This window comes from Oxyura jamaicensis, chromosome 4, assembly GCF_011077185.1.
Source record: "Oxyura jamaicensis isolate SHBP4307 breed ruddy duck chromosome 4, BPBGC_Ojam_1.0, whole genome shotgun sequence".
NCBI classification, from domain to species: domain Eukaryota; kingdom Metazoa; phylum Chordata; class Aves; order Anseriformes; family Anatidae; genus Oxyura; species Oxyura jamaicensis.
This window is the reverse complement of record NC_048896.1, coordinates 69,342,174-69,360,224: the sequence shown is the minus strand read 5'-3', so window position 1 is coordinate 69,360,224 and position 18,051 is coordinate 69,342,174. Positions and strand designations below refer to the sequence as shown.

The following is an 18,051-nucleotide window of genomic DNA, read 5'->3' as shown; positions in this document are numbered from 1 at the left end:
GAATATTCAGAAAGCAAAAAGAATGAACCCTCTTAATGAGTCCTTAAACTGAAGATGTTAGTCTCAGCATAAAGCTATCAACATAACTGGTAATTAGAATGAAAGCTAGGAATAAGCTCTTGCTGAGGAAGGGGTTATGGGTATATCACCAACCATGACAATCCAAAATGTATTTTTCTTCTTTTGTTTGACATGGGAATCATAATATCTTTTGCCTTCAGAACGTACTGTCCATTTCCATTCCCCCAAATAATTTCAACACTGGCAAAATACATTAATTACTCTTTCTCTAAATACAGAAAGTTCTTTCTCTTTAAAACTAACAGGAATGTATTAACTAAGTTGCCCAGGGCTATGTTCAGTGCTTAATGCAGCAACCTCACACATAATAGGCCAGGAACAGATTCCGTGAACATGCAAGGTACCCTGTGCTGCCAATGTAAAATTTCCCCACAAAGCACTTCTATTCCCCGGCTCTCCCTCTGAGCTCATGGGTTTGTCACTATAAGAAAAAGAAGAAAGCTGTATTTGAAACTTTGCCCAACTTTTTCCTTAGTTCTTCCTATATGTTTTCACCGTATAATAATGCTAAAACCATTCATAAAAGCTCCAACAGTTGCACAGTTTACATCATCCAGGGAAACAAGCTGTATCATATGCTTAAAAAATTGCCATTGATAAAATGCTAACCCAAGAAACGAGATGGGACTGGACACCAGTCATTGTGACATGTGCTTGCATTCCCCAGAATGAAACAGCAAAGTGCACTCCAGCCTTAAACGCCACAACACACTGCTAAGAGCTGCACTCACTCTATGTAACCACCAGCACACTGAGAGGTAAGGAGAGAGAGAAGCAAAATTAAAGTAGAGATGCTAGGTCCCAAATTCCAGCTATGTACAAAGTCCTTAAAACATTCCACTTGTGCCTGATCATAAACAAGCCTGAACTCAAGAGACACACATCTACTTTCAGTAAAGTCACTGAGATGGCCAATATTTGCTTCTGTGTGATCACAAAGTTTCTGGTGTCTTAGGACAAGAGTAGGAAATTGCCAAGTATGATTCCTACATCAAACAAAAGAAGAAAAATACAAGCTATTTCAGTTTCAAGCTGTACAAGCAAAAATATTTTAAGAAATGCAATATATGCTCTATAAAAATTCCTCTTCAGTAGCTTCTTGATGCACCAGGAATGATCAAGCATTAAAGTGCTACAATTTTTAACAGTTCAGAAGCTTACCAAATAAAAATTTTCTTCTTATTTTCCAAAGTTTAATACCTTTAAGCTAAATCTAGATTTTTTGTTTCAATTAAAACCTTAATGACAAATAAAAGCATTGTACAATTTGAAAATGAAAAAAATACTGATTTTGCACAGCAGGCTCTATTAGCAGCCCTCTTGTTCTGGTTATACTTCCAACTGAAACAAATTTCAGCTCATTAAACAGCTAGTTTACTTTTTCATGATAGGGAGAAGCAACACAACACACCTTCCTTTTCCACCTCTCTGGTCTTCACTTACTGAGCTTAAAGAATGACTTACCTAGGTCTCTTGCTCCCAGAGTCCCTCTTGTGTTTCAGCCGCTCCCTTTTTATTAACACCCTACAACACTAACTAGCTCAGCACCATATTGGTAGAGCTAAAACTGAGACTCCATGTCCTAAACTCCAAAGATCTCTGGATGAACAACGTGGCTCAGCACCAGCCCTGGCTTCTCTGCTCTTTCACTGGATGCTATGGCCATTCTGGATCTTCCTCTCATGTATTTTGCCACTCTCTCTTCACTTTTCTGTCTTCCATACTGCAAACTACTGATCTCAATACGGGTTTTACATACCCAGCAACAAACAGAGAGAAACAGTCATAATTTCTTTTGTCAAGTTATGTTCAAAATTACCTATCAGAATTCACCTTCCTTGTCACCAGAAAGATGCCATTCCAGTCAGATACTCTCAAGATGATTTTTAGAACCATTACAATTCATATCTTGATGAACCCAAATTATATTATAAATATTGAAAGAACAAAATAAGAACTCAGATACATATATAAAAAAACAAATTTAATTATTTTTCAAGTACTACATTTTCAGAAAAATGTTTATTTCTATAACACAAATTCTCAGAAATTACATGCTTTGTGTTTTTTTTTTTTTAATTCTCTGCATTCAGCTTATTTGTAGATCCTATACATAGTTTAATATATGAACACTAGTGATTAACAAAAAAATTGGGAAAGAATTCTAGGGGGAAAGTTAGTAGAAAAAAATAGTAAAACTACTGATTTACAGATTTCCTTAGATCATCCCTATCATTCAGATTATTTTGCTCTTGGTTAGCTTTAAAACAAAATACTGAAGGTACCAAAGAACTTATGTCACATCCCCCATAAGCCATTTTCCTTGCTTGTGAGTTAGCTTTACTTTAAAAGATAATGGCCTTGTAACACTCTGGATCAGAAAGCATTAAAAGGATAAGCGAGATGGGGCAGGAGGGAGGTGTCTGGAAAATAAAATTATACATCAAATGTCATCTGCTAATATCTGTTTTCTCTTATGGTAAGATAAAAAAGAAAGAGGTGCATGGATGGTTCTTAATTGAAAAACAGGGACAGATCCATACACTGCAATATCTAATAACTGTAACAGAGCAATAATGGAAAGTTTAAAAAAAAAATGAGTAAGAGAAGATACAGACTGAATATTAACCTTCATAAAGTAAGAGGCTACTCAATAACAGCTAAGAATAGGATCAGGCAAATAATGGGGCACCATCTGAGTGCTGCCACTCCCTTGCAAGGAAGTGGCTAAAGGACAAAAACATGCCTGGATTAAGAAACAATTAGAAATATGGAAAATAAACATGAATAAATCGAGGAAAGAGTTATTCCAGATACAGTTCAGTTACTGTAAGTGAAACATGATAGCCTTAGAGTGAGACTTTACACTCAAAAAAAGAAGTAACATCCTGAACCTGCCTTAAGCCTTCTGCTATAGAATTAAAAGGCATTCAGTAGCTGCCACATTACTGAAATTAACTTTATTTGCTTGTAAAAGCAGAATACCCAAACACCAAAATATTAAGTGATATAGGCTGAGGTTACGCAAAGCCTGTAATAGGAATAGAAATAAACATAATCTTTTTGTTCCTTACCATATTTCAGCAGCATCCCTCCAGCAGCTTTCACTGCCACCTTCAAATAATTTATCTAATCTTCTAGTTTCTTACTATCATATTTTATAGTAGAAAATGAAGTCCCTTTTTAATTATTAAATTTTTAACAACATTCAAAGTCTAAGTCTTCTAAAGCTGTTTCAGGCACCCTAATGGTTATGTTCTAAGCCACCACAACAGAGGAAGCTCTATGCTACATAAAAAGAGGCCGTCTTAATCCAATGCAAACTGCCTTCAATTACATGCCTCCTACCTGATCAAACTGAAGATCTTCACCTCTTTGAAGAGATCTGGACAAGAGTTTTTCCTGGAGAAAAAAAAAAAAAGTAAAAAGAAATATGAATTTCATCATGCAATCAATGAGAAAGACTCCTCCTTTCTCAGATATATTACAGAACAAAGAAATGATATAATAATATTTAACATGAATACTTGCATTATTTTTCAGCTAGAACCATTTCTGAAGATATGAAGTATACTCACAAAATAGAATAACACAGATCTAAAATTAATTTGGTAGCATAATAGTAAAATGACCTAACGACTGTCAAACAGACAATCTTAACTCTCCCAAGCAGCCGGGCCTAAAGAACTGTGTGCTCAATGAAGACAGCTGGCAACGTGTGCCATGCTGGACTTAGAAGGAAAGCCATTCCCTTCTGAATTAGGGAGCAGCGCTGGACTGAACAACTGCTCAGTCCATTTCCAATCTGCTCTTTTCCCTGAACTGTAAATGAAATTAGCTAGAAAAATGAATTCCAGGAAAAGAAGAATGTCAGTAATAACTCCCTTTACATTTGAAATACCCTCATACGGCATAGAAATGATACAATATTAACAGAATTTAATTCTTACAATATTTCATTGCTACCAGTACCATAAAACATTCTGTTAAAAGCAGAATTCAATTATATTCATGACAAAATAATTTAGTGAGAATTACAGCTTTGAGGAAAACAAAACACTCATGAACTGTAATAGGTACAGCTACAAGAAAGCTTGCTAGGGCATCCTGGAAAGTTAAAACCACAACTAAGTCCTGCATATTGGTTCTGAGGGCCAAAAATTTACAGATTGACTTGCTATACCATAAGCCAAGTGCCAAAAAGCAAACTTTAAAGGCATACTAAAAAGCAGTGAGATATATAAAGATGAGCATTTCCAGCTGATTAAAGACATACTGAAGTACTTTTCACTTTATTATGAATAAATAAATTTTAAAAATGCTATATTTGATACGGAGAGTAAAAGAAGCACGGAGGTAGGAAGTTAACAGCACACATAGATTGCGGTGAGCAAACCCAGGGATTTCAGCAGGGAGGGAAGCGGAGCAGCAAGCTGGAGGAGCTGCCGAGTGCCTGCTGTGGGACGCACAGGGAGGCGTTACGCTGCCAGCAGACCGCCAGGCCGCTCTGCTCCCTGGGGCTGTGCCCAGCTAAGGCAAAGTAACTGCTCAGCAGCTCAGGGAGGGACAACACCCATGCTGTCACGCTGCTGCCGGGAATGTAAAAAGTCAATATTGGTTGGCCTTTAACTCTTGCTGGACTGAAACAGACAGACAGACTATATGGTAAATGGATTCAGATGGGGATTGACCGTTTTTTGCAGCAGATACAAGAAGTTTCAAAGAGTAATGGGCAAGTTCCAATTTTCTTTTAATTAGAATTCCCCCCCTCCACCCTTTTTTTTGGCTGCAATGGAAACTTTTGCTGTAGGTGAATTCATGTTACCCACACCATGCTTTCAGATAAACTGCACAAATAATTGTAATCTTACTGATAAAGGAGGAACATGAGAAGTGTTCCACCCTATATAAACATCATATATTGCTGAACGAGCTGAGGGAAAATAACTGGAAAACTGTTTCCTGAGAAGAGGTGGACTTTCTTACAAAGCGAGGAAGTGACTTTCCCATAAAACACTTGGTAGAAGTGAGGTTCTTTAAGCCTCCTCGTGACATATTGTGTGTTTTTACCACAGTGCGACAACACTGCTATACAGGTGAACAAACACTGGGTTTATTATACCCATTGCATGTGCCTAAAACCAGACATAGCCAAACAAAAGAACACTACAGAACTGAAGCAAAATGATCCTGAGGACTTTAGACAAAGTTGATAGCCATGTCAACAGATAGCACACTGTTTTTAAGATACTTCTGAAAAATTAGCATATTCCGTTTTCCCATCTGTACTAATAAGACTTTTGTACAGCAAGTGTTGATAAGATTTCTAAGATTTTTGGTATCAGAAAGAATGAAGACTTTACAAGTTCAGAATAGTCTGTATATTTTTAACAGCATTAAAATCTAACTGCCAAAAGGTAAATATCACTATAGTTAATACAATGCCCACCAAACAAACATAACAGGACCAAATAAAGACTCTTCAACTCAGTCACAGGTTTATCATGGCCTTTGAATTATTTGTATGGCTTTAAAGTTCATTTTCTTTCAATGTATTTTTTCCAACACTGCTTTGTCATTGTCCCAGTTGTCTCACATGACTTACAAAAATCTATCCAACAGCATGAAGTAAAGGTCTGGAAACTTTCACCGAATTAATAATTTAAGATTTATCTCCCTGGCTTCCTGAAGTTCAGAGAGAGATGGAAATAATAGGTCTGCATTTATCTTTCACAAGCGAAATGAACATAAAACGCTATTGAATTAACCAAAGAGCAGTCTGCATCTGCAGAAAAGCAGAAATGTCAACATATGGCAGGCAGCAGAGACCAGGATGTAGACGTACATGCACCGTGCAAACAACCGCACCGGTGGAAAAAGGCAGCACCCATTGGCGCCCCTCCAGGGCTCCCCTGTGCCAGCCCCTGCTAGATGGACACCTCCGTGGGGCAGCGGAGCTGCTCGGGTAAAGGCAGCAGAAGTCGTGTGCTTGTTTCTGCCTTCCTTCACCTGCAAAAGCTACAGGTTCCAAAGAGAGGAGTGATGCTGCCTTGCACCTCGTCCCTTGCCTGCGTAGCCCAAACACTTGCATTCTCTAACTCAGAGCCCTGGGCAGAAATGCAGTGTGTTGTGTTTTCACACAAGCTTTTTCAAGTACCTAGTACAAAACTTGCAACAGCACATGGTATCAGGCTTAGCAACATTTAGGTTCTCCATGACAGGGGGAAATGTTTGCTGGTGTTGCCAGCAGGTTTTGGATTAAACACAAGATTGAACTACAATTTAGTGAGTTAGCAGCTTACCCAGGTAACTTGCAGCTACCAGGTTAAACAGTCTGTTTGCCTTCTAGCCCTCTATGCTTACGTTCAGCCTGACAAAACACAAGGTAACTGAACCTGTCACTTATCTGTCTCGCTACTGTAGTTTGTCTCTCGCCTGGGAAGGCTGGTATCAGGCCTCTCCATTATCCTCTCTCAGCTGTGGAGGAGCATCTTAAACTACCAGAACTCAAATCTTGTTTGAGCCCCTCTTCCTTTAAAATGATATACTGCTACAAAACACTTAAAAGAATTGATTTTAAAAGTAATAAAAGAAGGTGTATTAACTTCAATTACTCACTAAAAAGAAGGCATTCGTTCTCATGGTTACGCTTGCTACTTGAACACCTGTTCAAGTTACTGCACTCTGAGAAACCCTTCCAGTAACTTTGGAAACTGCAGGATTAACATTTTGCAGGTAGAGAACTCTGAATTAATCGCAGGCAGAAAACCATTCAGTCGTTTTTTTAAAATCACAACCCGGTTCCTGAATGAAAGCCACACATTTGGCAGCACACCCACCTTCCCCCTGCCCCCAGCCGCTGTCCGAAGTTGCTGTTTTCTATCCACTTGCGTTCCCCTGCTGGCACAGTCCTCTTCAAGTTTTAAAAATAATGTCTATCTCATAAGTTTAATTGGTCTTTCTCCAAGCTCTATCCAACAGCCTAGCTTCATCTAACATGTTAAACATTTATATAACACTATATATATATATATATATATATATATATATATACACACACACACACATATATTCCCTGTATAAACTTAATTATTTGCAACCAAGTCGTCTGACTAAGTTAAATTAAACTATAACAAGAGGCTTTCTTCCTGTAAGGGGCTTCCTGTAAAACCTTTTCTCGAGTCTCAAGTCAGTACCCTTCCATTGCCCCTTCAGACTCTCATCATTTTATTTAAATGTCAAACACTAGAACAGAATATGCAGTATTTATCTCAAATAATATACACAAAAATAAAACCACTTCAGCACTTCCTTTCATTCAGACACCTTTAAGAATTCCCTTCCACCTATTTGCATTATACAGGCTCAGGTTATTTAACTTTTCCACAGCTTCTAACATCTCTTTTAAATTGCTGGTTTTCTGCAGTCCTTCCTTCCTACCAATATAAAAGCAAGAATGTTGTCTATGTATGGAAATGTACACCTGACTGCATTAAAACATATTTTGTTTAAATAAATGTAAAAACTGAGCAAATGAACCCAGGCAGAACTGTTAAAGACTTTCACAAGTGATTATTACATTTATCTTGCCATCAATATTTAAGTTCAGAGATTTAACTCCGAACAATCTGTGTCTACAGGAAAAACGCTCTTCAGCCCAACTGAGTTACAAAGGTGTTACAGTCTATGTCATTTTGAACAAGTGGTATACTCCCTGCTATGTTCAACGAAAGAATGAATGGTAAAATGCTGTTCAGGCTCCTTTCAGGGGAGTTACTGGCTTTTCTGCTGCCAGCATCACCCCACCACATCTCTCCTCTCAGTTCTTCATGACGAGAGGTATTCACCCCTGACCATTTTCATGCCTGTTTTCCTGCAAATACTTCCGTGCTTTCTAATCAGGCTCTCCTGACTGCTTATATCATTTTAATGTCTATAAGGAACCAGTAAATCATGTTTAAATTGTAGGCTTGCCTGATACACACACGTATACATATTTATGCACAATGTATACATAAGCAGGTGTGTATAAAGAAATGTTTCCTTTTCTTCAGCCCTGGATGTATTACGTTTGTAGTGGAAGATGATTCGATCAGTGACACCACAAAACACGTTTAGACCCCTTCTTCTGTACTTTTGGTCTGCCTCATAACATTTTTCATAAAGTTTCAAAACTGGGGTCCAAGCACACACATGCACCTTTTACTTTAATGGGATCGCTCATAGACATAAACACTTCTGCAAGCCAATGTTGTAGCGGTCTTTCAATTTAGTTGACTTTTTAGTTATAATTTCAAATTATTTTTATCTTTTGCCTCTGACTGAAAGGCTTTATGATTTCAACACCCAAAATTCATTGCATACCAAATCTATTTTGTGTCCTTGACCTGTTTTGCCCAAGAGACGGTAATGCAGAGATAACAGCTCCCTGCACGTATGCAAGTAACTAATAAAAATAAATTGCCTTCAAATAAAATAACTCAATCTGCATACAAATAAAAATGAAATGCACACTGCAGGAAGTATGCCTGGTTGAACAACATGGATGATGACCTATCCATTCTGATAGCGGTAAGTCTGTCCTGATACTCTACCTTCAGATGATTTGAAGAACTGTGTATAAAGAAGCACCCCTACTCAAAAGCTAGCAGGTATAAATTAGGAACAGAACACCAGTAAGGAGAGATTGTGAGAGGACCAGGCATACAGGAGATGGAAACAGGAGCTGTCATGAGAAAGAGACCTACGCATTTGAGCATATGCCTTTCCAAACCCAAGAAAAGAAACCTGGGCACTGCCCCATGGATCATCAACTGCCAAGAAATCCATCTCACTGCAGTGACCCCCTGCACGTGAGCCCTGTCACTGCCACAAGCACTCCATGAGCTGCAGGTTGCCGCCTGCTCAGCATGGTTCTGTGTGGTGGAAACTGCTTGCTTGGAGCAACTACAAACGAGCAAAGGAATAAATCCTTTCAGGAATTTGCTAAAGTATGACAGTTGCAAGGAGAAACATCTGAATTTTGACCACCACTGTATACTCAATTCAACCTGCATACAGTAAGCCGTATTGCTGTACATTTCATTCTTTGTAATTATTTGCTGATTTTACATGATTATCTCATCTTCAGAGCGCAGGATGGCATGGTAATTACAGTGAATGGTAACCAAGGTGTGCATCTGTTGTGTTAAAAAATTCAAGAGGTGTGTAGGAAATAAGTCAGGGGACCATGGCACTTAACTTTTCTAGCTATTCAAAGCTACTTGTAGGAAATAGGCACCTAGAACAAAGGCTTCCTTGACAGTATGCCTGTAACATAGCATGGTCTCGATACCCTGCTATGGTCTCAAGACCCTGCTATGCCAAAGGCATAGCAGGGTCTTGAGCACAGACCACTTCCGTTTTGTGAGAGAGGGAAGTCCACAAAAACAATTAGGGAAAACATTCAAAACATGCTTATACTGTGGAAATATGTTTAATAATTGCAGGCACACAAAGTTAAAAGGTTAAAAGTTAAAAGGTAAATTAGTGATTTTGTAAAATAATTACTTTTTAAGACTAATGGGTGCCTTTAATTTTCCCATTTAACTTTAGGATTGCAAACTACTTGCGTATATTTAAAAAAAAAAAAAAAAAAAAATACCTTAAAGGGATACTGAGTCATAGCTCAAGCAAATGAAAAATCACAACTGAGTGAAGTTTCGGGTTTAAAAATAAATAATTTATTTCAAGAGCATACTGTGCATTATGAACACAATTTTACCTAATCTGTGAGATATTGGCTACTGCATTCCTCAAAGTGTTGGTGTCACTGCTAACATTACTTGGCAAAACACACCAAACACATCTTTCCTTGAAATTGTACTTTCAAAAAATTATTATTTCTAAGAAATATCAACAGGAAACATACTTCATAGTATTAATGTAGGAACATTTTTTTTGTTGTCACTATTTCCTTTTGCAACTTTACAGAACTTTGGAATATTAAGAGGTCTTGTTTCCAGTAACCACTTAAAACAATTTTGAAGGAAGTCAATAAAACATAATCCAGGCAGCAACCCTGTTTGCAGAGGCCTACTTATTGTTGAAGTAATCCCTTAGAAAAGTCAACAATATCTGCCGATGTTTTTTTCAGTAGCCATATATATACATTCGCCATAATATATTAGCTTGTTTCAGAAAAAAGAAAAGCAGGACCATTTCAAGGGATACTATGGAAAAAAGGACTCACCAAAGGTTCAGCCATTACAACTTCAATTTTCTTTTCAGCTTGAACAGCAAATTCAGCAAAGAGGCTTTTGATGACATACTCGCCAGGTTTGACATCTGGATCAATAGTAATGTTAGACATGATGATGCCTCTCTTTTCCCAGGTGGAAACAACACTTGGAGATACTCTGCGTTTATTTACTCTGCTGGGTGGCGTGGAGGCTATAGGAAAAAAAGAAGAAAAAAAAAGTTATAAATCAGAGCTTCTAAACACTGTCATTTTTTTTTTTCCCATCTACCACATACACATGTATTGACACAGTAAATTCTGTAACCGAGAAGGAGGAAATAACTAGTTTATAACATCCAACAAGCCTTTTTCATTTTTACATTGCTACTTTTACTTTTGATAGGGAATTCCACTCTGAAGTTGCATAAGGGAGCACAATGTAAATTCTTTCTGTTACTGATAAAATGCAAAATTGTCTGAAGACGTGTGAACAGCCCCATTCTGAACACAAATGGATGATGGTCACGATAAAGTTTAGAGCCATTAATGTCTGGATTCTTCAGTTCAAATATGATTAAAAGTCAGAAAGGTGCAATTTAAAGGGCTATATCTATATTGAAAGACACATCTGCTTGACTTGATTTTTTTATAAACTATCTGTTAAGTTCAAAGTTCTACTTGGTCTCCACATATCTTCAAAAGAAGTATTTCTTGGTACTTCTTGTCACTGAGAAGATTCTCCTAAAAATATCCAAGCTCCTTCTAGACGTCATACTATTTTTCCACTCTCTAGTGACAAACCTGGAAGACTTGCTCCCTATCAGAAACGTTAATTAACTGATCAATATACACAGTATACCACTGGATATATACCACTAGTCTCTCTTTTCAACAGTTAGAGCTTTCACTCTTATACTGCAACTGCCAATATGCTACGTTTGCATAACATTTATCCAGTTTTATTTTTCTTAAGCACTCAAAAGTATTTCTATAGTATTACAGCTAACACTCAATGTGAATGCAGTATCAAAAATTAGATATCACAACTCACTTTTGTGTTTAACACATTCATGACAATTAGAGTAAATAATCACAATTTTTGTCTTGCACACAATACATCAAAATACTTATTGGTATCTCTAATGATGCCACAGATATATCCAGAAAGTCTGATATTTCTCTAGTATATTCTATGTCTGTAGCTTTTTTTAAAAAATGATATTAGTGATTTATATCAAGAATTCTTTCATATTGATACTAAGATTTTCTAAGATTTTTCTTTTCCTGGGATGATTGTATAGAGGGCTTAGTCTCAGTCTATTTTATTGTATCACATACTGCGATTTGCTTATGTAAGCCTCGCTAGACTTTTCGTGGTTCAAATGTGTCAAGATGCACTTGGCCAATTTTGATTAATATTCAAGATTTCATTTGTTTGATTTGTTCGTTTGTAAATGTGCAATTCCTATTAGCTAAATATTATCCACAGCTTTCATTCAACATTTTCTTGTTCATGAGAATACCGGTTATCACAAAAATGAAGCCTTTTGGTCCTTCACTTAGAACCTTCCCAAGTTTGCCTCCAAGCCATTCCAAATTTAGTCTGTCACTTCAGAAGGTTACGTTTTACATAACGCAAGTATCCTCACCTTCCATAGAAAGTATCAATTTATCAAATGCAATACAGAAGTTATCAACAATTCAGCATGAGTGAAAACACAGGAATGGTCATAACTATCTCAGTCTGTAATGAAAAAGGAAGATTTCTTTGCTTAAGCTTGTTAGTACATGACCTGTGTTTTTCCCCTAAGTCTCTCTCGCACAAACCTGCTGCTTGATCAAATCACCATTGTTAAGAAAAGATAAGCAGTATAGTTTGAGTAAGAGGTATTATTTCCCGCATGTAAGTTGCCATATGCCCTCTTAGAAACAGGAAGGAATTGCCAAGGTCACGCAGCAAAGCTGCCAGTAATCGGGGCCACCTTAGGTGACACACCAGAATGACCCAGCTCACGCTCTGCACACATGCATGCACGCCATGTGCCACAAAGTGCTTCTGAACACCCTGTAATGTTTTAATCGACTCTTTGATCTTAGGAGCAGAGGTCCTAGAAGACGTTGAAAAGCAAGTGCCACGCAATGCAAGCAGTGAGAGTTTGGAGATGCGGCCATGCTCCAGATCCCTACCGTGGAAATTTCCTGCAGCAAAGTACACAAAGGCTTTAGGGAAGAAAACAAAGTGCACAGTACAAAGACAGACAACAACCAAAACATCCAACTTGAAAGAAAAATGTCATTCTTATCCCAAATCTGATGATTGGTTTATCCCTCAGCACAGAGCATAAACATGTTGGGCACTTGAAGAAAAAAAAACACACACACATTTTGTTTCAATACAATTACTGCATGCATCCTCCAAAACGCATGCTTCTGTCATTCTCAAACCCTGATGCTTCCAAAGGCAGCAAAGGAAATGAAAGAGATCCATTACAGGTCAAGAATGAGAGCACAGAGGCTTGAGGAGAGAAAAATGGGAAAGAAGGAATACATCCTGCCTGGCCACAGCAGGTAGCAAACAGCAACACCAAGTTTCTGAGCTTTACAAAACAGAAAAATGTTGCAACACACAGAGTTTTTGAACTCGCCTTTCATATCCATCTAGAGATGAACAAAAACCAACAACAAAAAGCCACCACCAACAAAAAAAACACACACACCAAGTACCTAGTTTGTAAAGACCTAAAAATTTGTAAAGACAAGCAACTAATGACTTTAGGTACTAAGGTACATACTGAAGTACCTAACACATACTACACCTTTCTATCCCAATGGAATATTAGGAACTATTAGGAATAGTTCCTTCTACCCTAAATATGAGTGTTTATAGAAATCTGAAGCTTTGTTCTACTCGGTGAGGCCTTGGGTTCTCTTGTTTTAAATCACATTTGAAGCTAACAGACTGGCAAGACATGGGAGCAGTTTGATTTCCCCTTTGAGCCCCTCTGGCCCTGTCTGGGCAGAAGGACGTTACCGAAGAAGCTGCCTTGGCTCCTCCGGGCCTTATTGAGCGGAAAGGAGCGTGCCACTACTGCCCAGGGACCAGGACGGAGGGCCAGCAGCACAGGCCATCGCTCCGGCCCTGCCCATGCTCCTCAGCAGCAAGAAGCTGCAACTTCACAGCTCTTGTGCCTCAATGGATACTGAGCAGGAGTAAGATACTCCTTAACTCCTGAATGAAATCTGACTTTGCCTTTAAATAGGCAAGCTGTAACAGTGTATTGACACAAAACATTTTTGTCTCCAGTTTTTAAAAGATGGCCTTAAAAAGCCCTTGTCATGACAGATTCAGGAAAACATTGAGAACTGGTCATCCTCCAACTGTTCTCCTCACTTGCCACAGAACAACACAGTGAGATCCCCCTGAGCTTCCCCAACTCCAGCTTGCAACCTCCCCTCACAGCAGGGGTGCTCCAGGCCCTCCAGCACCTTGGTGGCCCTCCCCTGGACTCCTTCCACTGTGTCCATGTCTCTAATGCTTTATGCTATTAGCTTTAACACGTTAAGTTTCAAAGCTACAACCAGCTTCTTGCTAGGGATGAGCTTTTAAGGCTGTTTACATCGACCTAAAAGCAGGCGGAAGGCTGGCAAAGCCCCAGGCCGCCTCTCTCACACCTGCAGTGCTACTTGTGTGACAGCACAGGAAATCCACTCAAAATGAGAAAACCAGACAGAAACCTAACCCTAGAAAGAAGCAACCAGTCCAGCTTCCAGAACCAGTGCAGAGATTGCAGTGGGCAGAGGGCATGGCCATAAAGCCAGGCTGCAGCACAGCACCCTTGAATCCCCACGGACCCCGCTCCTCGGCTATAGCTTTGTGCAGCCCCTTTCAATGGGTGAGCAGCACGATTCTCAAAGGATGCAAACCCCCTCAGCCAGCTATTTCCTGCCCTCTGCCACCCTTCTGTGCAAACAAGCACCACATGCATCTGTGCAAAGAACAGATGTGGAAAAAATCAGCATGAATACTATTTTTCCCAGGTTAATTTAGACACAATCACTTCTCCAATTTGTTCACCACACGGACATGCACATGTTTGTGACAGCACCTTGCTTGACATGGCACTGCAGTGTTCACACACACCCCAATGCTTCAGTTGTTGACGAACCTCCTCACCCCACCCCAGACCACAAAAAAGGAAAAGAAAAAAAAAAGGAAAAAAGAAAAGAAAAAAAAGTCAAACTGCAGCAGTTGTAAACACTGCCATGAGCAAATTACAAATATCTTAGATTTCCAAAGCGCCAGCATATTCAAATAGCTGGACAAAAGGCTAGGATTTACTACTTTCATCTACAAACTTGCTGAGGACACTTAATGATTCCTACCATGCATTTGACAATGGCTGTGGTTTTTACTGCTATGTAAAACCAGTACATTAGTTTAACACAAACAGGAAAAATACACATAGGAGGGAAAAGGGGGAGGGAGCTCGTCTGTGTTTAATAAAAGGATATATACACAGTAGTTCTTTAAAGGAAAGCCAAAATCTATTACCAGATTTCTTAACTAGGTCAAACAACATTATATCTGGTATAATTATGTTCAGAGGGATTCATTTACTCATGAACTTGCAATTGATAACGTTGTGAAGAGGGGTATAGACCCCTGGATTTTAAACATCATAATGAATGGAGAAATCTCATTATAGGACAGGATTAAATAAATTCTTTCTACTACTCTCTGCCACTAAAGCATAATCCATTCCCTGCCCTTAGTTGCCTGCGAAAAAATTTCAATTTTTCAGTGTTTTGAAGCTTAAAATTATGGAAGTCTCCAGAATTTCAGACAAAATCTGGAACTAAAAACCATACCACTCACAACAGTCCAAAACCAAAAAACAACTTTCATATAACACTGGACGCTATTCACTTGAAACAATATCCTGTTTGTTTGTTCCGATGGGAGCTGGTGCTACGTGGGAATCTGGAAGCAAGCGCCCCTGTCGAGCTGTAGGAAATCTCTGTTACGGCATTGTTTGGTTGCTAGGGCCACACCAAATTGTTTGGATAGTTTCAAGGAACAGTAAAACAATACAAAAGATAATTAGGCGGACAACGTACGCCTAGGTCAAAAGGCAACACACGCTGATGGATGTTAAATTAGAAACAAAACTGTTTCATGGTAAACTCAAGAGTCCAGATCTCTAAAAGTTTACTTAATACCCAAATTGATATTGAAGAATGGTATTTTTATCATCCTGCTTCTCTCCGTATAGCGCAAACACATCAAACACATCCTCATGGCTTAGGACATAAATAGCATCCCACTGGCACCGAGGAGGTTACTTGGGATTCAAACACATCGAGCAGGTACCAAAGGTGCCAAATGCAAGTCAGCCCGTGACAGCCTCTGAGTGCACCGTACTCTGTGGCTGATAGGAAATGAGGATTTGCAGCTTTAGTGTATGTCTTTGGTGGTACTTTACATTTGGCCAAGTGTCGGCCCTTCATTTCTACTTTCAGTAAGTTATTCATGCATTTTAACTGAAATTTGCTCTATTTTAGTTGCTGTTGTTTCTCAGGAAGCTGGAATGATTGAACTGAAGCAGAACTTCCGCAAGATATCTGCCCTCCTCCAGATACCTGAAAGTAAATCTAGAATTATTATTATTTTAAATAAGGAAACCACCTATAAAAGAAGGATACTGAACACGCTTTTGAGAAGGACTCTATCATTTTCATCAAGCAGATTACGTCCTTAGTTGCTATTTTTAAGCTCATTGCTAAGGTAGTAAATCATGTTATGTGGCTTACATTTAACAATTCATCTTCTTTATTATTACTTTTGCAGCACAGATAGTATCACTGGTACTTTAGGCTTCCTGTGATAGTTGCTGCAGAAGATGGCTTGAAAATCCAACTGACAAAAAAAATGCAAAAGACTGAAAATATTATCTGTGTAGTTACTTAACATAATTTTAATTAAGCTCTTTGTCCCCTGCTCCGATAAACATCCAGACTATTTTATCCTACCTCACAGAAGTGATATTAATATACACGGAAACATATCTGTAATAATTGCTAGTATGCTTTAGAGCAAAAAATCTTCACTTGTTTTACTGGAGAAACCTTTTTTTTTTTTTTTCCTAATAAGGAGACTGATGCTCAGAAGACATAACCTAACATGCCCAGTTATCAAGAACACGCTATGAGCAGAGACAAAAAGTTAAACCTAGGTTTGCTATGTCCCAGCTAGTGGTCTGTTTTCCAGAGCAGACAGCTTATTCAAAAGCCTTAACCTCATCATTGTTTTGCAATTCTCCAATTCCTATAAACCTATATCCTATATACCATCCATTGTTTCCAAAGTCTCCTTACTCAGAGAAGAGAAAAAAATCTCATTTCCATGAATATGCTCCAATGAAGGTGTTATTTCAGAACTCAGTAAATGAAAGGGGAAAAAAATCTTTTTATTTGTGGGGGGCTATAAAAATAGCAGCAATTGAAATACCTTAAATGATCTATGTTTTTCAGTCATGTTTACTTAAATCACTTAGACTTGTCTTCAGAACGGTGACGGGAGGATGCATCTGCTATCCATCCATCCAGTCGGTTTACCTGGGTTGCAGAAGCATGGGAGCACCAGAACAACCAGGGGTACTTCCCCAGTTGCTGTCCAAACTATGCACCAGCAGCAATGCTGCACGGAGCCTGTTTGCAGGTTGGATTTATTGCCATATGACCTCTTGCCGCACTGATCCCCAGCTGCCCTCAGGCACAGCCAGCACCCCCACACTCGTGGCTCCGAGTGGCTCCTTAGCTCACCAGCATCCCCAAAGTGCTGGAGTCAGCTCAGGTCAGGGACTGCAACAGAAAGCCTCTGTGTCTGTCAAGGGTGGGAGATGTCAGAGCAGAGATGCCAACTGCTGCACAGCTACAGTGCAAGAGGCACTGAGCTCACTGTAGTGACCCACAGGGCTCAGGCTGGCTCTTGGTGGAGATGGCGGTCACTTCTGCACTATGCTGCGTTTTTCCAGATGTTCCCATTTATTTCAATAGCACTCATTTACCAGCAAACGTTACTTGTGCTAATAGATTGTAACTGCGCTAACAGACTACGGCAAAAGGAAAGAAAAATTGCAGACTTGTAAAATATACATATATGCTTATTTAATCACTTCCAGTTATAAATGGAGCTGACTTTGTTCAGCTGTATGTTTGTAAAGCCAAGTCAAATCTTTCAGCAAGAGGAAGTTGTATATATATGGATAACTTCCCCTCCGCTTCCAAATCACAACTTGCATTTTTACTTCTGCAGTAAAAGTATTTCCTTATTGACAATTAATCTAAGGATATAAATACATCCTAGACAGGGTATGGAATAAAGAAACATAAACGAATATTGCATCAATCAATGGAAGTTGCATTTATCTCTGTAAGTTGCTAACTAAGCATATGGCTAAAATGCAATAGATGCCCTGGGAAGGAACAGAGAAAGTTCCTGAGTGTATTGTGGAAACTGGTACCATGACAGCTGAGCTTTCAAGTGGATTCAAAGAAGACAAAACAAAAACCTCACAGCAGTCTTCTGAAGTTTCACCATACAAATAATTTTTCTACTCCCAACAAATGAGGATGTCCTTGCTTTATGGAAAGTTGACTCAGCTAGAAGAAGAGATGCCAATGTCTAGCTACAGGTACTATAGCTTGTTTTCTGCTTTGGTAGTCTCTGGAAACAGATGCAAGAAATTTAA

General features: G+C 38.8%; 1 protein-coding gene across 16 annotated transcripts in view; it reads right to left on the bottom strand.

The window, feature by feature from the left end:
* FRYL (FRY like transcription coactivator) overlaps nt 1–18,051 on the bottom strand; it is a 174,695-nt gene that overhangs the window by 88,066 nt on the left and 68,578 nt on the right. For all 16 annotated transcript variants that reach the window (XM_035324906.1, XM_035324904.1, XM_035324905.1 and 13 more), the window contains 2 exons: nt 10,313–10,512; nt 3,430–3,483 (listed from right to left, as the gene is read on the bottom strand). In XM_035324906.1, coding sequence (XP_035180797.1) covers nt 3,430–3,483; nt 10,313–10,432 — 174 coding nt within the window. In that variant the 5' untranslated portion in view covers nt 10,433–10,512. Of the gene's footprint in view, nt 1–3,429; nt 3,484–10,312; nt 10,513–18,051 lie in introns of those variants that run through there.